The sequence below is a fragment of the Komagataella phaffii genome, chromosome 2, assembly GCF_000027005.1.
Source record: "Komagataella phaffii GS115 chromosome 2, complete sequence".
NCBI lineage: Eukaryota > Fungi > Ascomycota > Pichiomycetes > Pichiales > Pichiaceae > Komagataella > Komagataella phaffii.
Genome location: NC_012964.1, coordinates 235,994 through 256,131, shown reverse-complemented (window position 1 = coordinate 256,131; position 20,138 = coordinate 235,994). Strand labels below are relative to the sequence as shown.

The following is a 20,138-nucleotide window of genomic DNA, read 5'->3' as shown; positions in this document are numbered from 1 at the left end:
GGAGATAAGAGTGTATAAGCATACCAAGAGTCGTTTAATCGTGATAACGGTAATTTGCGCATAAATGTACTTCAACAGGGTCCAGTACTGAAGAGCCAAGTGAAGACGTTTAGCTTTTTGGTAGGGACATTACCAATTTTGTTGGCCAGGGACGGTAGATGAATTAGTCTATCCTTCTGGTGTCCCCCCTGGACCACGGCCATGCTTGCAAGGAACCATAAAAAATCCTTAGACGCACTACTATCTACAATAGAACATCTTATTTCGGACTGAACTGCCAAAAAAGGGAGAAAAAGGATGGCTGACTCAGGTAAGTTCCACAACAGAGAAAAATGCTGGGTCAATAAACATACCTTCAACCTATTCCACTTTTACCATCTCCCCCCTCCAACCTTTTTGGCTAGGGAAATTTTCATCGTTTCAATTCAACTATCCTCCCTATCTCGTTCGCTACTATTAGCTGCATGTAATAAAGTGCATGAAAGAATAATAACTAGTGTACCAACCAACTCTAAACAACCTTAATCTATATAATCTATCGAATTCCTTTAGTAATAATTTCAGCACTCCTTGCCCTCTGTCCTCTTCCGTCTCTTCCTCTGGCCCCGCCCCAAAATGTTCCAGACGAAGGTTACCATCACAGGAATGACCTGTTCGGCCTGTGTAAACTCAATTACGCAGAATCTGCAATCCCTTGATAGCGTTGAGGAAGTGTCTGTATCGCTTATGACTGAGACGGGGACAATTGTTCATGGTGACGGAATTAGCCCAAAAGACATTATAGAGGTCATAGAGGATTCCGGTTTTGACTGCGAGCTTATATCCAGTGATCCCGTACTATCCGAACCTGAAAAGGCCTCCTACCAGAATGAAACAACCGTAAAGTTGCAAGTCATTGGAATGACTTGTACAAATTGTTCCGACACTGTGGAGTCGATGGTTTCTCAGCTCGATGGTGTCCTTTCTGCACATGTTGCTTTAGTCACCGAAGAATGTGTGGTCAGGTATCTCCCACGTCAAGTTGGGATCAGAAAAATTGTGGAAACAATCGAAAACTGTGGATTTGATGTACTTTTGCTCAACAACACTCTTGTAGACAAGGAAAGTCAACTTAATATACTGGCAAAAGTCAAGGAAATTCAATACTGGAGGTTGACCTTTGTGCAGAATCTGATCTTTGGAGTGCCTGTATTTTTCTTGGGTCATATCTTCCCCATGATCACTCATAAGAATGTTAAGCTTTTCAATGGGTTAACGTTAACTGATTTTATTCAGCTAGTTTTAGCCTCATACATCCAACTTTGGCTAGCCAGAAAGTTTTACACCAATGCATACAACTCTTTGCGACATGGAACCGGTAACATGGATTTGTTAATATGTCTTTCCACAACCATTGCTTATGGCTACTCAATCATTACCTTGCTTCATGCCATATTAGGAGCTAACCACACACAGCCCAGTGTACTATTCGATACATCTGCTATGCTCTTCATTTTTATTTCTTTTGGGAAATTCTTGGAGAACAAGGCAAAATCACATAGTTCCACTGCCCTGTCTAAACTACTTGCCCTTTCACCCACTAGTTGTCTGCTAATTGAGAACTTTTCATCAGAAAAGGATATCGAATCAACTTCTTTGGTCACGAAGGAAATTGTTCCAGAGCTGTTGCAACTGAATGATATGGTGCTAATTCACCCCGGTAGCCGTATTCCTTGTGATGGAACTGTTGTTTACGGAAAATCTGACGTTGATGAATCCCTGCTAACCGGAGAGTCTCTTCCAGTTTTAAAAGAAGAAGGTGCCAAAGTCATTTGCGGCTCTGTTAACAATTCTGGAGTTTTATATGTTAAGGTTGATAAACTATCCAGTGATACCGAATTGCAACAGATTGTGGACTTGGTAAAAGATGCCCAGATGTCAAAAGCACCGGTTCAAAGATTTGCTGACTCTGTATCATCAATTTTTGTTCCAACCATCCTCTCCCTCTCAGTTTTGACCTTCATTGTCTGGTTCATGGTCGTCAAGTGTAGATCATTCAGTTCTGTCCCTACTTTCTTCAAGGATGGTGATCACATATCGATAGAGAGGGTTTTCAAGGTAGCCATTTCTGTCATTGTTGTTGCTTGTCCCTGTGCTTTGGGACTAGCTGCACCAACCGCCATAATGGTGGGTACTGGTGTTGGTGCTACTAATGGAATACTAATCAAAGGCGGTGAAGTTTTAGAAAATGCCAGCAGTATAGAATGCGTGCTATTCGATAAAACAGGCACAATAACGACAGGTCTGATGCAACTTAGCAGATATTCCTTAAATCCAACCGTCAGCAATATTTCAGAGTCAGATCTTTGGCATATCATTGGTCGTTTGGAGTCGAACAGCGAGCATCCTGTTGCCAAAGCTTTATCAAAAATCTCGATGGAAAAGAGTGTTGAATCGAAACCAGAGATTACTGTATCCAATGTGGATATTCAGGTGGGTGCCGGTATTAAGGCTGACGTGACTATCAATGGTGAAGTTCTTAAAGTTTCTATTGGAAATGAGAAAATCTGCTCTACAATCCAAAGTAATGAGGAAATCTGCGGTACGCATATTTACGTGCTGATTAATGAAGTTTTGCAAGGCTACGTTGAGTTATCTGACATGGTCAAGTCTGACTCTGCACAGGTTGTTTCTTATTTGATGAGTCAAGGAATATCTGTGGCTTTAGTCACAGGAGATAATCAGGCTACAGCTGAAAAAGTGGCTTCCAAGGTTGGCATTTTCAAGTCTAATGTGTTTGCAAATGTTTCACCTTCTGAAAAGGCAGGGATTGTCCAAGAAATACGGTCTGAATTTGGATTTAAGATAGCTTTTGTTGGAGATGGGATTAATGATGCACCGGCACTCGTAGATGCAGACATAGGTATTGCTATTGCATCAGGCACTGATGTTGCCATCGAAGCTGCTGATATCGTCTTACTTTCGAACGATTCCAATTCTATTTCAGGATTAATATCGGCGTTGTCAATATCCCGAGCTACTTTCAAGAAAATCAAGATGAACTTTTTTTGGGCTTTCATTTACAACGCTTTCATGCTACCAATAGCCATGGGTGTGTTCTTGGTCCCTTTTGGACTCTACTTACACCCCATGGTTGCCTCTGCTGCCATGGCATTCAGTTCCGTTAGTGTTGTCTTGAACTCTTTGCTATTGAAGCTTTGGAAGAAACCTGATATCAGCTCGTTCAAATTCTCTGCTCCTAACACATCAAACGACCTGGATATTAACACTGATTTAGAGACTGGTAGCCTCATCAAAAGGTTCCAAAAATCCACACCTTCCAAAAAGTATTTTAATCTCTTGGACAAACTGAAGTTTTGGAGTTCTCCCACCAGGAAGGAATCTTATGAACTACTTGCCCAGTGAATTAACACTACCGTTATAGATCTGACCTACAGAACAATTTCTAATAATCCCCAGCATTTTATGACTTTATGATTTACCTTCCTTCACTTCCATTTGTCATGATAAAAACTCAGAAAATAGTTGTTCGATAAAGATAACGGCACCGTTTCTCGAAATTTTTCAGACTGACAGGACAGAACACGGTCCTACGTTCCACCAAGAACGCGTAAAGTGTAAAGTGCTTTATCAAAAAGTTCCCACTCTTATATAGTCTCATCTATAATGCACTTAATCTGGCAACAATCGTAATTGACACAGTGGAGCACTCCTTTGGCACTTGAAATGCTTGAGGGATCTCGAGCACTACTTTTTCTATCAGCCGCCGCACCTATACTTGACTCATATTCTTTTCTTCACTTACAGACTATGACACATTTGGAAGCCCTAGGTATAAAGATTTTCTAAGGACGCCCTTTTCGTAACATGTCCTTAGTATCCTAACCACAAGTCGTCGCTATGTCAGCGAAAGATTGAACACTTCCCACATCCATTCTATAGTGCTCTTTCGAAGGAGACAAAGTCTGCTATCTACGAGTTATAGACGATCTAATCGTGCATAAGTTGAGCTGTATGATTAGAGCGAAACCTGACTGGACTACCAAATACAACAATGAGGAGAGCAGGAAGAAGTGGATTGCCGAAAAATGGAAGGTCAATTGAAAGTAGAACCAGACTATTTACCACTTCATTCTGCAGAAACAATCTGGAACTATATTTTTGAAGACTAGAATGGTATGATAAGTGGGGACAAGAGACAGGGTTCACCATGGGTCCCAACGAGAATGTGCTGTTGTTAGACAGAGCACTTGATGAGGATTTCACAGAATCTTTGAAGAAGTTAGTGTATGAAAAACTGGAGGACGTTCCTGAGGATTCCAAGGATTGGCGTCCTGGAAGTGATAACCAAGTGCTGGACTTGGTTCACCCTTCATTGTATCCTTTACAGTATGGAAAGACAAAAGTGATGACGGGAAATCTGTTTGAAGTTTCCAAGATGATAGTTCCCAAGGATATACCTACGTACACTAACTGTTTAGGAAAAGACTATTTGTCGGAGATCTATCAGTGGCTTCCATCCATTTTTCACGTTTCAAAAAAAGATGGGGGTACGATGTGGACATACAATCTATATTAACAATCTTGATCCAGTCAAATACGGCAATTTATACTCACTGATTTCTTCGGTATTTGCTAAAGCTGTCCCTGGTCTGTACTTGCTCTTGACTTATTCGAGTAACTTGAAAGATTGAGGGCCGAATACCCTACATATGAGTGTTTTTGGATATGCCCTATGGTTATGATTGGCCAGACGAACTATATGGCTATTGGTGCAACAGTGGCTATGAAAGCGAGCCGGACACCGATGAAATCGCCAGAGCAGAGGAATTCTATGATGAAAGGGAGGATTACATTGACAAGTCTTTGTTTCCTCTTGAATTTGAACCACCGGCTTGTGTGACCGAAAAGAAAGTGGATTTGGCAGATTTTGGTTCTCTTAATCTCTTAAAGTAATTACCAAGTTATCTAACATCCATTTAACTCCAGAAAGACCTTCTTATCAAGGTGGTTCGTGGCACGTTGGAGTAAAATTAATGAAGATATTATTGCGACTGTATTTTATTATCATGATTCAGAGAACATTGGAGACTCCAAAATTAGTTTCCGCAATGCCGCTGTTTCACCGAATGTGACAGTTGTTGATGGTGACAGAGTCATGGCTAGAAGGGTTTTTAGATTCAAGGATCAAGATAAATTGACGAGATTTCCAGGATCTGTTGATTGTATTGACAACAGACTCTGATATTCCCTAACGTTTACCAACATCGTGTCGAACCGTTTGAACTGGCTGATAAAACGAAGCCCGGCCATAGAAAGATTCTTTGCTTTTTATTGGTGGATCCTAATAATCAGCAAACCGTTGCAACTGACAAGGTGCCAGCACAACAGCAAAATCTGTCGGGAGACAAGATTACTTCGTCGGTGGACAGAACATCGTACATAATTCCGACGGAGAATTTGGATTTGACAGATAGTGCATTTCAATATACCATAAGTTCGGACGAAGCAAAGAAAGTTAGGGAAAAATTGATGAAGGGGAGAACTCCTGAAGAGGAGGATGAGCGTGGTGGATCCACTGCTTACACGTCTTTCTTCATTCCTTAATATGGTAAACCCTTCTCATACTCGTCATAATCTAACAAATGTTTGATAGTTCATACTTCGTCTCTCATTCTAAGGACATAGAATGACTTATAAAGCATTAATTCCTTGAATGATGTGGAGTTTCTGGGTAGTTCCAATCATCCCCAACTTTATATATTATTTCTGCATTAAACTTATCATAGTAATAATATATCGCGAAGGTTTCAGTAAAGGTAAACAGAGAAACAGTGTTTTGATTGAGTATAGCTCATCGAGATGGACACCAAAATACAGCACATTTTTGGTTGTTCAAGCAAGAAAACAAGTCAATTTGCCGTGTGCCAAAGCAAGAATCTTATTGGCTATGTAACCAGCGGAGGAGTTGTTGTTTCGGAAGTCGATTTGAAGGAAAATGCTGTGAAATCGCAAAGGTTCTTTTGTGCCAACAATAAGAAAAGTAAGAGTAGCAGGCAAACCCTCGAGTCAAATGACTCCAATGCAAATGCATATCTGAATCTCGCTATAAATTCAGGCTTGTTAGATGACGATACGCATGTGGAGAGTGATTCTTTGGAGTATTATACACGAGATGGCCTATCAATTTCACACGCAAGTGATTCTGCAAGTTTCACCCCCACGAATACCAATGTCTCCAAACTGACTCACAAAGTGCGTGTCATAAGCTGTATTGATATTTCGTCAGATGGAAAACTTTTAGCCGTCGGAGAGGAAGGCTACCAGCCTCGAGTGTTGGTTTATTCCCTGGAACCTAACAGTACAAACTCCCCACTGTTTTGTATAAGTGATCACAGATTTGGTATAAATTTGGTGAAGTTTTCGCCCAAAAATGACAAGTTATGTTCGTTGGGCATTTCAAATGACGGATTTTTGAATTGCTGGAAACTTCGCCCCACGTCTTCTTCAAACAAAGTGCTTTTCTTAGGAAGCAATAAGTGTCTGTCTACTATAAATGGACTTATTTGGAAGGGTAATGACATAGTAGTTACGTTTGGTTTGAGGCATATACGGCTTTGGAATTGCTCGTTTAATGACAGTATCGAACTATGCAAGGAGATATTTGAGAAAGCTCCTCCGACGAGCCCAACTAAACCACATGTTCAATTGATAAAAGGAAAGAATGTTATCTTGAAGGATTTTATCAATAGCAATTTTTTGAGCTGCTCATGGTTCAACGAGGACGAATTGCTGGTGCTGACTGATAGGTCAGAGATAGCCTGCTTCAATTTATATGATGACCCAATACAACTACAGAAACTTGACGTGCACCTGGCTGAAACCACCAATCAAATATATCTCGGCGACTCTCTTTACTACAATAGCGGCGAACTGATCAAGAGCATGGAGTTGGAGAGTATCAAAATTGCTGAGGATTTAACAATTCAACCTACACCCTACTCTCCAAGAAAAACTCAAGTTAGAGATGGTTTGATTTCTCTTCTGAAGTTTGGAGATTTTTTTGCCTGTTTGAATGACAAGGATGAAATTTATCTAATCCACAAGGATGGTACTCTTGCCTGTGTTATTGCTGATGCTATGTTTAAGTGTTCCGTTGACTTCAAATCGATTGGCAAGAAGGGCTTGAACTTATCAAGTTCAGGTGAATTAGTTCAGTTTGATTTTGACTCGCATAATTTCAAAAGCATCACACTTTTAAGGTTTCAGCAACCTGGAACGGACTCATTAGAGCATGAGTTTTCATGCTTTGAGTATTCTTGTAAGAACAGGGAGATTTTTTTTGGAGATAAGTTTGGACTGGTTTACTTTTTTAACGATGGAAATTTGGTCAAGTCAATCAAAGCCCATGAGTCTTCCGTTAATCAGATGGTTTATGCCAAACTTGGTGCTGATGCCCATTTGCTTGTTACTGTTGGAAGAGATAGAATGATCCAACTTTTCTTCAAGCAAGGCTCACCATGGGAATTATTTCAAACATTATCAATTCATCGGGGAAATTTATCACAAGCAATCATACATAATGAGAGATTATACGTTTGCTCTCATGATAGAACGATATCTGTTCATGAATTGAAATTCAAGGATCAACTAAGCGTCAACTTATTGAAGGTCATATCCTTGAAAAGTACACCATTATACATGGAAATTGTTGATAATGAACTGTATGTCTCTACCAATGATCGGAGTGTTATGATATTCAACCTGCATTCGTTTGAAGTTTTCAAAACTCTTAAATTACACAGTGCTTTGAATAATGATTCATTGTTGATAGAGAAATTTTTTGTGGCACAACAAGATGATACCAAATTGCTAGTGACTTGTTCTTCTACTGATAAATCCATATCTATCTTTACCTTGAGTGGAGATTTATTAAATAGCCATTGGGCTCATGGCGACGCAGTTGTCTCTATGACCAGATTGCAGGACAGTCTACATTTTTGCACAATTTCCGGAAATGGTTGTTGTTTCTTCTGGAGTTTGTCATTTGGACCCTTGAAAGTTGCAGTAAAGAATGAAAAGATGGATTCTTCTTTGTTAGAAAGTCCCACCACGAAGGTTGCTAGAAGAATCGTCAACTCTCCGAGAAGTCCCCCCAAGAGCCCTCAACCAAAGACTTTAGTTTCCATGGCAGGATCTCCATCCGTTAAAACAGATAACACATTACACAGGCTTTCTCCTACCAAAAGACTATACCCTAATGGTAGAGTTCCATTGGGTAGCTCTTCCATACTCAACTCTCAAACTGTTGTAAAGAACATTTCTCCAACTAAATCATCAAATGTCTTCGCTGACAAAGGCAGAGACAAAGAACAACATATCAATACGTCCCCTCAAAAAACTAGACCAAAGTCTTTAATTTTAACAACTCCTAAAAACAGGACAAGAGGCCGACTAGTGAAGCCTTCCATCTCTGAGGCTGCGGAGAAGTTGATCTCACAATTGAAGGAGTTTCAGGCAGAGTTTGAGACTGTTGAGCCTCTGACACAATCTACCATTACGGCATTGAGACTAGAACTCGAGCGAACATTATCATTTGTGAATGATGATGGTGATACGGAACATACCAGCAACGATGATACATCAGAGAGGGATGTTCAAGCTGACAACTCCTCACTTTTGGAAAGTTTCAGCAATCAGCTTGTCGCCCTGGTAGAGAAAAAACTACAGATAAACGGCGCATAAATAAGCTCATCATATGAATAAATAAATACATGAAAATGGTGTACACTATGTTCTTTTGGTAGAATCAACTTCAACTTACCTATTGCTCTTCACGTTGGCAGAAGAGATCGGGTCATCGTTGGAGTGTGTGGACTTTCCGGAGAAGGGCGGCGGCCTTCCCCCTGGGGTTTGCCTCACATTCATTCTGTTTAGTTCTTTGTTAAGCTTCCAATTATCGTAATCTTCTTGCTTTTGCGTCTCCAATTGCCAACGTCTATCGGCATTCTTTGCCAATTCCTTGATGGCTTCCTGCCTCTGTCGATCCGCTATCAGTTCCGTTAGAGTGGGAGGATGCTGTTTCACAAATCGAAGCCATTGCTGCCATTGTGGTGGAACAGATTCGTAATAGTCATGCATAAAATCCTTTCTTTGGTATGGGACCATCTTCCGCCTATAGTTCTTACTATTTCTCTCAACTATGAACTCCCAATAAGTATTACCCGACAAGTCGTAGCCAATAAACCACTTCTTTCTAAAAGGAATGTTCCGAAGGGATTGCCATGTGTACAGATATTGTTTCCAAACAGGAACTAAATTATCCATCAATTTGTTCATTGCTGGCAGATGGGGTACTTTGGTCAATATGCTCAGATTCTATGGGGTGGATGTCGCTGACTTTTCCATATTTCACGTGGACCCACACGTGATGTAATCCAGAAAACCGTTTATGAAATGTCTCAAGGGTGGGGGATAACGAGATGACCAAAAATCTACACTTAAGAGGACACAGATTTACATATCCAAAGAAGGTTGATTGAAACTGTTTCACTTAAGGATTGATTTTGCACAATTTTGGTTATGGATCCACCAAAGAAGAAGAAAAAAGCTTCTAGTTTGAAAGGCGACTTCTTTGCTTTCCAAGATGATACTTTTGGGTTTCCCAAGAAGAAAAGGAAGACTTCCAAAACGAAAAGAACCAAGGATCAGGAAGGTTCATCAGAGTCCAAAACCGATGCGAATTTGAACTTGCTGTCACCAAAGAAAAATTCAAACAGGCGCAGTACAAGAAAGTCAGAAACCACCGAGCATACCCCAGCTGGACCACAAATCGTGGACATTGATGAAAAATCAGACGCTACCGATAAGAACAATGATACAGATAATGAATGCGTTACACCGCCCCCTATTATTGAACACGAAATGCCACTTTTTGACTATGACCTTACGAAGGAAGTGTCAACCACTCCTATTCCCGTTGAAGCTGAACCGGATGTTCCGAAGATCATAGACCCTTACAAATCTGTTAAATGTCTGGTATCTATTACTAACCAAATGCATTATTTTGAGAACAGCACTGTGGATTTAATGGTCAAATGCGGTACCTCGTTTGGTAAAATTATGGACACTGCTTTAAAACAATTAAATTCTGATCTGGATTCATTTAAAAAATATCAGCCAACATTGGTGCTCAATAACGAACATGAAATCAAACGACACCTCAAGGTGAGCTCTCTCATTACGAGCAATCTTTTGTCGCCCCAGGCATCTGACAATGATGTGTTGAAGCTATCACTTACTTTGATGTCGAGCCAACAGTATGAGCTCATGAATTTACAGAGGGAGATGAGGCTCCAGACTCTCTCTACAAAGAATGATCTTCAAAATATTGAAAAAATCACACCCATTGAGGATGATTTAAATGATGATAGTGAGTATTTTACCATTGGTCTACAATGTGCCCAAGACGACATTTCAAAGGTTATCATGGTCTGTTCTAATACTCCACTGAAGAGGGTTCAAGAATATTATCTACTAGTCATGGGATATCCTAGGGCATTATCGACTAATTTATCTTACCAAGAAATGCCAATATCAAGATATTCAACTATCGAAGAGTCAGAAATTAGAAAAAATACTATTCTCCACATTGATTACGAAGAGAAAGATTTGCAAGCTCTCAGAGAACAAACTGAAGACCATGAAGAATCGCTTCTAATAGACGACATTGTGAAGGATGAAAAAAAAACTGATCGTCAGTTTTTCATTCACATGAAAAGTAATGACGGTAAAGAGCCTATCAAGCTTAGTGTGAGCAAGAATACCCCGATCAGTTTCATCAAAGATTATTACCTTACTACCCAGGGACTACCCTCAAGTACCAAGGTTCAATTACTTTTTGATGATGAATCATTAAACATGTCCAGTAAAGTAGGCGACACTGAATTGGACGAGGACTTTCTAATAGACGTTGTGATATGACATTGAACATCTCCATTTCTTATAGTTTGGAACTGTTTTCAGCCCATTACACCGGTGCTCATGAGGTTAGAATTTCAAGATTTCGATTTGCCTTATCTCGGGACTTTTTCACACTCCACCAGCCTCAACAGCAAAAAGAAGTTTCTACTTCGTTAGGGATTGTTACGGCAACCATTTCCATAACATTTAAAATGTCCTCGCTTTACAATAAACGTCAAAAGCAGATATAGATGATAATATATAGTATAGAGTTAATTTACAAATTTAATAAAGGATGTAGTGGAAAGCCCTAAGGAACGGGTTGTTGAATGCCGTAGAAGTAGCTCTCTCTTGCTCAATCTCAAAGAAGTCCTTCTCAGCTTCGGCTTCAACTGCTTGTAAACCAGTTACTAGATCAATCTCACTGACCGGACGAAGAAGCCTCTTATGCTTATTGAAAAAGAACTTGTGGCCTAACCATAAAATCACGAATGGTGGGATAGTAACATAAGCAGCAATAAATGTGGCCGTGTCCCAACGACCCTTGATGAACACATCATAACCGTTCGTTAAAACAACCATTCCTAACAAAAACAATGCATAATAAGTAGCATATGGTTGAAGAGCGGTTTTATAAGGTCTTGAGTCCCAACGTCCTTGAAGGATCATAGCTTTTCTCCATCTGAGGAAAGCAACGGATGAACACAACCAGGAGATGAAACCGGAGATGGTACACAGATTTGATAACCAAGTAAAGACCTTAGCAGAACCAGCAGAGACGTTCAAGTAAGCGAGACAGCTAATAGCAGAAACCAAGATCATACACGTCCATGGGACACCGTATTTGTTGACTCTGTTAAAGATCTGTGGAGCCTGTCCAACCTTGGCCAACTGAAGCAACATTCTGGAACCACTGAACATGTAAGCATTACCAGCAGACCAAGCAGAGGTCAAAATACAGGCGTTGATTATGTCAGGAAGTACCTTGATACCAGCACTTTGAATAGCAATAACGTAAGGACTTGCACTAGCATTGGAGCCTCCACTCAGTAGCCTTGGATGGTTGTAAGGAACTGTGCACCCAACGACTAAGGAACCTGCAATGTAGAAGAACATAATACGCCAGATGAAAGAGTTTGCAACCTTGGGGATATTGTAACGAGGTCTCTTGGCTTCGGCAGCAGCAGTGATAATCAGTTCAGGACCCAAGATAAAGGAGAAACCAGACAAAATAAGGGCAGTCCAAACGTCTAAGAATCTTCCACCAGCACCTGGGGTGATTCTTTCAGCAAAAGCACCAGGGTTTTTCCAGTATCTAAACCCAATTCTGTCACGAGAGGGAGCACCTCCAAAGAAGATGACAATACCGGTAACAATCAAACCCAAAATACACAAAACTTTGATCAAGGCGAACCAGAACTCCATTTCTCCAAAATATTTGTTGGGGAGGAAATTCAAAATGACAATGGCTGCGAGGAAAACGGTCATAAAGATGGCAATATGAATATCGTCATTCCAATACTCAATGATCAGACCAACAGCCGTCACTTCAGTGGCAACCATGATAGCAAAAGTGTAAAACAAGTTATAACCACAAGCGAATCCAAGGGAATCGTCAGCATAACGTGAGACAAAACCAGAGATGGAAACACCTTTGAGTGGAAGATAGGTGGCCATTTCACTCAGGTTGTTCATGACAGACCAAATAGCAAAGGACATCAGCAAATAAGACATCAGAAGTGGAGCTGGACCAGTTTTAGCCAAGTTGGCACCAGTACCAACGAAAAGACCGGTACCAATACACCCTCCGATACCAATCAGTAAGATGTGTCTTGATTTCATACCACGATGAACATTGTTGATATCATCCTCGTCCACTTCCGGAGCTTCACTTGGCTTATAATCGGTTCCATCGTAAGAGAGTTGCTGGACACCACTGTTGTTAATAGAGGAGTTTCCGCTTTCTAGAGCTTCTTCTTCATGCACTGATACTGTAGTACTAGTCTTCTTATCAAACATCTTGTTCTTTATGTTCTGAAAAGGCATTTAATACGTTTCAGTGCCTGTGGAGAGGAAGTCAAACTCAAGCGATGGTTTGTTATTTATAAAGAAAACCAGCGGACGCTAAAGTGATTGTGATAAGAATAATGGGGTATCTGGGCTATTGAATCATCTGGCTTTTTTTTTCTGTTTTTGGTGAGAAGTGCACCCAGCGGGAAGAAGCCGCTAAGATAAGAGGGTTTTCAGACCCGGTGCGGTTTTTGCATATAGCTTGTTTTTATCAAGTGATCTAGGCAAGTGGAGGGGGCAAAGACCCGTACAACCACAAAAATACGATCCTGATGATCTGCAACGTAACGGTAAATTTTCTTGTAACTGCCAGAGCAGTAGGGAAGATCGTGGAAGAAAGGCTTTTGTTGTTGTAGGCCAGGCTAAGCTATTGTGGTGAGACGCACCTGTCTGTCAAGTAGTGCAACGGTTTTTTTCAGTGAAATCTACCGTTTAGGGGTAGCTTTTTTTCTTTCTTTTTTTCCAATCTCGAATTCCACTTCACCTCCTGGGTACTTACTGCCTTGCCGCACCTGAGATTACTTCCTAATCCGGTAACGCGCCGAAAGGAACTTGCTTGAAGCCAAGTGCTCACTAGAAAGCACCCGATCAAGGGTTTCGGGAAGATTTCAAGGAATCAGCAACTGGCGTATCTTGCAACGGATCTCAATCTAATGCAATTGAGATAAGCAATCGGGTGCCTCACAAAACGGTCTGGAGATCCCTGAGAGGATCACCCGTTGATTATCTACATAATCTGATCGCTCTACCTCCGCGGGTCAACAGAACCGTTAGCGAAGATGAAGCTCGGGAAAAATTATGATCCAGCAGTATTTCCGCTCATCCTGGTCCCATGTTTTAACAGGAATGATGGACCCCATGCCGAGAAGTCTTCTCCGGATGTGCGTCTTGTCTCGGGCTGGCTGAAATCAACCCCACACATATACGTACATCAGGGCAAAACTAGCAATCCCCGCTCTTACCGCTTCAGAGGTGTTTATACTGACTGTAGTGGCTCAACAGAAATCATTACAGTGCAGAAACATTAACTAGAGCCTAACAAGACCGATAGTCGTAGCCCGCTGAGTATAAGACCTTAACCAAGATTACCTTTCTTACACCCGCGCCTATTCACTTGCGCGCGCTGCTCTTCCTCCACTCCACAACGTCACTCTCCTGCCCTCCTGCACGTGATATCTGACACCTTGCTCACCTCGTCTTCTCCTTCAGAACTTTCCCGCTTATCACGAAATGTTGGGGTTACTACTAGGCCTTATAGGGTGGGTAATCTCGGTAGGCTTCCCCTTAGTCAAGTCGTATCAATCCATTGTGACCAGCAGCAAGGAGAGCACAGTGAATTGGCTTATTTATTGGATTATCTACTCAATCAATCTATACATCACTTCATGTGGACCGTTCCAACTTATTTTTGGATACGTTCCTTTTTTCTCCGTGGTCAACCTCTACTTCCACTGCTGGTTGGTCCTGCCACTAATTGATGTTTCCAAATACAACACTCTCAAAGAGAATGAAGTTTTATCCAGCTTGTTACAGAATCATATGGTGAATGGCGGCGATAAGAGAGTTAACGGCGCTCTACTGCTTTGGTTCCTCTACCTTGACCCCATGCTTGAATCTGGCCTACAAAACTTAGACTTGAACTCTGATAATATTTGGAACCAGCTGCAGTCTCTGCTGGTCAGATTAGCTCAGAGATATACTCCCGGTGCACCTAGTCCTGCTGCTGCTGTCCCGGAGAAACAGGCAAACCAAGCGTCCAAATTCTCTCCCCTGCTGGAATTCGGGAAGCTGGCAATGTTATCAGAATCTTTACTCAAATATCCCTTATCTTTGATTGATGGTGAGAAGACGTCCACTGCCTCCTCTACTGTCTCATCCGTAGCAGAATTTGATATTGTGAATAGAGACGAGTTGGAGGGAGAAAACTCACCAAATAATAATTCTCCTAAACAAGACAATTGGTTCTGGAAAACCAAGTCAGAGTAATACCACAGTTCAATTGATTTGTATCTTTAGTTATAAACAACAAACTACACAACTGGAAAATATAAACACATAATAATACTATTATAGCCAGTGCTCAGGTGTTATGCTGTAATAAGCTGATGGGTTGCGGGGAACAATCACTATATACAATTGAATCCATAGACTTCTAATGGTGTAAGACGTCTCCTCCAATTTTATGTTCTTTTTCTGCTTCGTTACAAACTGATGTACTGTCTAATCAGTTCCTCTTGGCTCTGTCTTTTTTCCTGTTCCAAAGCCTTCTGCTTCTTGTTTTTCATCTGTCTACTGAGTTTTTTGGGCACAAAATTCTCCGCTGCAGGTTCTGGATCAATGATTCCTCCAAACGCAAGAGACCTCTTGTTCTTGTCGGCACCAGGACTGGTCCTATCTTGGAAATATTGCTTACTTTCTTCGCTCAGATCAAGCTCATCTTGTAGGTATGAATTCTGAGGCTCTGGCCAAACGAAAGGGTCCTGCATATCGATGGTCATCTTCTTAATTTGTGGTGAACGACGACGAGCCCTAAAGGGCATAGGTAACGACCTGGTAAACTTTCCATGCAGTAATTGAGTTGTTATATTGAATGCTCTCAAACCATAGATATGATACAGGTAATCTCTTAGATCCAATTTGTTGAAGGACTTGGGCACTACAAATTTGGCCTGGTATGGTGTGTGTTTGGCATTTGGTCTAAGGAGAATGACTCTGGCTGAAGGGAAATAGATTTTTTTTTGGCCTAATCTGAAATGTGGTTTCCCTTGCTCAATAGCTTTCTGACTGAGATCATACCATTTCCTACTCAAAGGAGATACAGTGGCTAAACCTCTTGGGGCGCTCATTTGAAGTTGGATTCGTTGTGAGGTGAACCTTCGAGTAGGAAAATGTTGAAACTTTTCATGGCATGGTGGTGTAAAGATGTAGTGTTGTTAGACTTTTTAAGAATCAATTGTACTAGTCTCCCTAGTCTTGATATTTGTTGCTTGGCACCAATCAAACAGTAGATGCCTTTCTTCTACTAGTTGTCAATCTTGTCCTTTCTAGACGCATATCTCTGCCCAATCGTGTGATCCATTCAGACTTTCTTCCAATCTCCTTCCAATCCTATTACTCGTGTACCACCCAATTAGTTGAAAAAAACCCAGTCGTCACTTTATTAACATAACATTATTCAGAGTACCACTCATTGGAATATCAGTCAGAGCCACTGAATATCACATCAATCAACCCAGGTTATCTTCCATTCTTATCCAGTGTTTGAACCAGATTGATATCAGTGTAGATCTCTAGATTCTCGTTTTATTTGATTCAGTTGTTTACTTGTTCGTTTCACATTTTCAACAGCGCTCTTTTTTGCCATCTGTATTATAGTTTGAACACAACAGAATCGATCAGAGATAATGTCTTACGATCCATATTCCATTGATGATACAATCACAACCGAGGATTGCTGGACCGTGATCTCCGCTTTCTTCGAGGAGAAAGGTTTGGTCAGCCAACAGTTAGACTCGTTCGACGAGTTCATGGAAACTTCCATTCAAGATTTGGTCTGGGAAGAACCCCGCTTGATTTTGGATCAGCCTGCTCAACACACCAATGAAAAAGACAATATAAACAAGAGATATGAAATTCGTTTTGGGAAAATTTATCTGTCCAGACCTACCATGACAGAGGCTGATGGTACAACCCATGCCATGTTTCCTCAAGAAGCAAGGCTGCGTAACTTGACCTATTCATCACCTGTCTATTTGGACATGGAGAAGTCTATGTTCACCAGTATCGACGACGAAGGTAACCCAAACGCTACCCTGGACTGGCAACAAGTTCATGAACCTATAAAAGATGGTGTCGAAGAAGGTAACAAAGTGCATATTGGTAAGGTTCCTATAATGTTGCGTTCCAAATTCTGCTCACTTAGGACTTTGGACGAGGTTGACCTCTACAAAATGAAAGAATGTCCTTATGATATGGGAGGTTATTTTGTCATCAACGGTTCTGAAAAAGTGCTTATTGCTCAGGAACGTAGTGCCGCTAACATCGTTCAAGTATTCAAGAAAGCAGCTCCTTCACCAATATCTCACGTTGCAGAGATTAGATCGGCTTTAGAGAAAGGTTCTAGACTTATTAGTACCATGCAAATTAAATTATATGGTAGAGAAGATAAAGGAACAGGAAGAACCATCAAAGCTACATTGCCTTACGTTAAACAAGATATACCCATTGTTATTGTGTTCAGAGCTCTGGGTGTGGTTCCTGATGGTGAAATATTACAACACATTTGTTATGATGAGAATGATTGGCAAATGTTGGAAATGCTGAAACCATGTATCGAGGAAGGTTTCGTGATTCAAGACAAAGAAGTTGCATTGGACTTTATTGGAAGAAGAGGTAGTGCTGCCTTGGGTATCAGAAGGGAAAAACGTATTCAGTATGCTAAAGACATTCTTCAAAAAGAACTTCTTCCTCATATCACCCAGGAAGAGGGATTTGAAACCAGAAAAACATTTTTCTTAGGTTATATGGTCAACAGACTTCTTCTGTGTGCCTTAGAAAGAAAGGACCAGGACGATCGTGACCACTTCGGGAAAAAGAGATTGGACTTAGCTGGCCCCTTGTTGGCCAATTTATTCAGAATTCTTTTTAGAAAACTTACGAGAGAGATATACCGGTACATGCAAAGATGTATCGAAACAGACCGAGACTTCAACTTGAACTTGGCTGTCAAATCAACTACTATTACCTCCGGTCTTAAGTACTCGTTGGCTACAGGTAATTGGGGAGAACAAAAGAAAGCTATGAGCTCGAGAGCTGGTGTCTCTCAAGTTTTGAATCGTTATACTTACTCTTCTACTCTGTCCCATTTGCGAAGAACCAATACACCTATCGGCAGAGATGGTAAATTGGCAAAGCCTCGTCAACTGCACAACACACATTGGGGTTTGGTATGTCCTGCTGAGACACCAGAAGGACAAGCCTGTGGTTTGGTCAAGAACCTATCTTTGTTATCTGGTATTTCCATTGGTTCTCCATCTGAGCCTATTATCAACTTTTTAGAAGAATGGGGTATGGAGCCATTAGAAGACTATGATCCCGCCCAACATACCAAATCTACAAGAATCTTTGTTAACGGTGTCTGGACAGGTATTCACAGAGACCCATCCATGTTGGTTTCAACAATGAGAGATTTGCGTAGAAGTGGTGCTATTTCTCCTGAGGTGTCAATTATTAGAGATATTAGAGAAAGAGAGTTCAAAATTTTTACTGATGTTGGTAGAGTTTACAGACCCTTATTTATAGTTGAAGATGATGAGTCTAAAGACAACAAAGGTGAACTGAGAATTACCAAAGAACATATCCGAAAAATTCAACAAGGATATGACGACGATGCAATGAATGATGACAGTGAAGAGCAGGAACAGGATGTTTACGGATGGAGTTCTCTGGTCACATCGGGTGTCATCGAGTATGTTGATGGTGAGGAAGAAGAAACCATCATGATTGCAATGACTCCAGAAGATTTGCAGACCCGTTCATTGGAACAAAAAGAAATCGATCTTAACGATACGGCAAAGAGAATCAAACCTGAGATGAGTACCAGTAGTCATCATACATTCACCCACTGTGAAATTCATCCTTCGATGATCTTAGGTGTGGCCGCTTCTATCATTCCATTCCCCGATCATAATCAATCTCCACGTAACACATATCAATCTGCGATGGGTAAGCAAGCTATGGGTGTATTCTTAACGAACTATAATGTTCGTATGGATACGATGGCTAATATTCTGTACTACCCTCAAAAACCTCTTGCAAAAACTCAGGCCATGGAATACCTAAAATTCAGGGAGCTACCGGCCGGACAAAATGCGATTGTGGCTATTGCTTGTTATTCTGGATATAACCAGGAAGATTCCATGATTATGAATCAATCCTCAATTGACAGAGGATTATTCAGATCTTTGTTTTTTAGATCCTATATGGATCAAGAAAAGAGATTTGGTATTTCTATTGTCGAGGAGTTTGAGAAACCAACGAGGGCAACAACTCTAAGACTCAAACACGGTACCTATGAGAAACTGGATGAAGATGGTTTGATTGCCCCAGGTGTAAGAGTGTCAGGTGATGATATCATTATTGGAAAGACCACGCCTATTCCACCTGACACGGAAGAACTTGGTCAGAGGACGAAGTACCACACCAAGCGTGACGCCTCTACTCCGCTGAGAAGTACCGAGAATGGTATCGTTGACCAAGTTTTACTTACAACCAACCAAGAAGGTCTAAAGTTTGTGAAAGTTAGAATGAGAACCACAAAGGTTCCACAAATTGGTGATAAGTTTGCCTCCCGTCACGGTCAGAAGGGTACCATTGGTGTTACTTATAGGCACGAAGATATGCCATTCAGTGCAGAGGGTATCGTTCCCGATTTGATTATTAACCCACATGCTATTCCTTCTCGTATGACGGTTGCGCACTTAATTGAGTGTTTGCTGAGTAAGGTTGGTTCTATTAGAGGTTATGAAGGTGACGCTACACCATTTACAGATTTAACAGTGGATGCGGTTTCCAACCTTCTGAGGGATAATGGGTATCAATCTAGAGGATTTGAAGTAATGTACAATGGACACACTGGTAAAAAATTAATGGCCCAGGTATTCTTTGGACCAACATATTACCAGAGACTGAGACATATGGTGGATGATAAGATTCATGCCAGAGCCAGAGGACCTGTACAAGTCTTGACCAGACAACCTGTAGAAGGTAGATCCCGTGATGGTGGTCTTCGTTTCGGAGAGATGGAAAGAGACTGTATGATTGCTCACGGTGCCGCTGGTTTCTTGAAGGAAAGATTAATGGAAGCATCTGATGCTTTCCGAGTACATGTGTGTGGAATTTGTGGTTTGATGTCAGTGATTGCCAACCTAAAGAAAAACCAGTTTGAGTGTCGATCATGTAAGAACAAGACGAACATCTACCAATTACACATTCCATATGCTGCAAAGCTTTTATTCCAGGAACTGATGGCTATGAACATTGCTCCGAGGTTGTATACCGAGAGATCTGGGGTTAGCATGCGATCTTGAAAGGTTTTGTCACGAGGT

At 41.1% G+C, this 20,138-nt stretch overlaps 11 protein-coding genes across 11 annotated transcripts; 8 read left to right on the top strand and 3 right to left on the bottom strand.

The window, feature by feature from the left end:
- Nucleotides 1-615: 615 nt before the first annotated feature.
- On the top strand, nucleotides 616-3,405 carry PAS_chr2-1_0813 (Cu(+2)-transporting P-type ATPase, required for export of copper from the cytosol into an extracytos; the record flags this gene model as incomplete). Its single annotated transcript, XM_002490976.1, has 1 exon — nucleotides 616-3,405. The coding sequence occupies one exon, from the start codon at nucleotides 616-618 to the stop codon at nucleotides 3,403-3,405; it is 2,790 nt and encodes a 929-aa protein (XP_002491021.1).
- An 805-nt stretch (nucleotides 3,406-4,210) lies between these two features.
- On the top strand, nucleotides 4,211-4,579 carry PAS_chr2-1_0134 (Hypothetical protein; the record flags this gene model as incomplete). Its single annotated transcript, XM_002490975.1, has 1 exon — nucleotides 4,211-4,579. One exon carries the CDS (start codon nucleotides 4,211-4,213, stop codon nucleotides 4,577-4,579), a length of 369 nt encoding a protein of 122 aa, XP_002491020.1.
- Nucleotides 4,580-4,728: 149 nt separating this feature from the next.
- PAS_chr2-1_0133 (Hypothetical protein) lies at nucleotides 4,729-5,607 on the top strand (the record flags this gene model as incomplete). Its single annotated transcript, XM_002490974.1, has 3 exons — nucleotides 4,729-4,952; nucleotides 5,029-5,170; nucleotides 5,239-5,607. The coding sequence occupies 3 exons, from the start codon at nucleotides 4,729-4,731 to the stop codon at nucleotides 5,605-5,607; spliced, it is 735 nt and encodes a 244-aa protein (XP_002491019.1).
- Nucleotides 5,608-5,862: 255 nt separating this feature from the next.
- On the top strand, nucleotides 5,863-8,745 carry PAS_chr2-1_0132 (Hypothetical protein; the record flags this gene model as incomplete). Its single annotated transcript, XM_002490973.1, has 1 exon — nucleotides 5,863-8,745. One exon carries the CDS (start codon nucleotides 5,863-5,865, stop codon nucleotides 8,743-8,745), a length of 2,883 nt encoding a protein of 960 aa, XP_002491018.1.
- Nucleotides 8,746-8,820: 75 nt separating this feature from the next.
- Nucleotides 8,821-9,339, bottom strand: PAS_chr2-1_0131 (Hypothetical protein; the record flags this gene model as incomplete). The annotated part of the gene is made up of 1 exon (XM_002490972.1): nucleotides 8,821-9,339. One exon carries the CDS (start codon nucleotides 9,337-9,339, stop codon nucleotides 8,821-8,823), a length of 519 nt encoding a protein of 172 aa, XP_002491017.1.
- Nucleotides 9,340-9,582: 243 nt separating this feature from the next.
- PAS_chr2-1_0130 (Hypothetical protein) lies at nucleotides 9,583-10,983 on the top strand (the record flags this gene model as incomplete). Its single annotated transcript, XM_002490971.1, has 1 exon — nucleotides 9,583-10,983. One exon carries the CDS (start codon nucleotides 9,583-9,585, stop codon nucleotides 10,981-10,983), a length of 1,401 nt encoding a protein of 466 aa, XP_002491016.1.
- A 264-nt stretch (nucleotides 10,984-11,247) lies between these two features.
- Nucleotides 11,248-13,008, bottom strand: PAS_chr2-1_0129 (Proline permease, required for high-affinity transport of proline; the record flags this gene model as incomplete). Its single annotated transcript, XM_002490970.1, has 1 exon — nucleotides 11,248-13,008. The coding sequence occupies one exon, from the start codon at nucleotides 13,006-13,008 to the stop codon at nucleotides 11,248-11,250; it is 1,761 nt and encodes a 586-aa protein (XP_002491015.1).
- An 803-nt stretch (nucleotides 13,009-13,811) lies between these two features.
- On the top strand, nucleotides 13,812-14,060 carry PAS_chr2-1_0128 (Hypothetical protein; the record flags this gene model as incomplete). Its single annotated transcript, XM_002490969.1, has 1 exon — nucleotides 13,812-14,060. One exon carries the CDS (start codon nucleotides 13,812-13,814, stop codon nucleotides 14,058-14,060), a length of 249 nt encoding a protein of 82 aa, XP_002491014.1.
- Nucleotides 14,061-14,262: 202 nt separating this feature from the next.
- On the top strand, nucleotides 14,263-15,018 carry PAS_chr2-1_0127 (Hypothetical protein; the record flags this gene model as incomplete). Its single annotated transcript, XM_002490968.1, has 1 exon — nucleotides 14,263-15,018. The coding sequence occupies one exon, from the start codon at nucleotides 14,263-14,265 to the stop codon at nucleotides 15,016-15,018; it is 756 nt and encodes a 251-aa protein (XP_002491013.1).
- A 215-nt stretch (nucleotides 15,019-15,233) lies between these two features.
- PAS_chr2-1_0126 (mitochondrial 54S ribosomal protein YmL41) lies at nucleotides 15,234-15,878 on the bottom strand (the record flags this gene model as incomplete). Its single annotated transcript, XM_002490967.1, has 1 exon — nucleotides 15,234-15,878. The coding sequence occupies one exon, from the start codon at nucleotides 15,876-15,878 to the stop codon at nucleotides 15,234-15,236; it is 645 nt and encodes a 214-aa protein (XP_002491012.1).
- Nucleotides 15,879-16,436: 558 nt separating this feature from the next.
- Nucleotides 16,437-20,120, top strand: PAS_chr2-1_0125 (RNA polymerase II second largest subunit B150, part of central core; the record flags this gene model as incomplete). The annotated part of the gene is made up of 1 exon (XM_002490966.1): nucleotides 16,437-20,120. One exon carries the CDS (start codon nucleotides 16,437-16,439, stop codon nucleotides 20,118-20,120), a length of 3,684 nt encoding a protein of 1,227 aa, XP_002491011.1.
- Nucleotides 20,121-20,138: the final 18 nt, after the last annotated feature.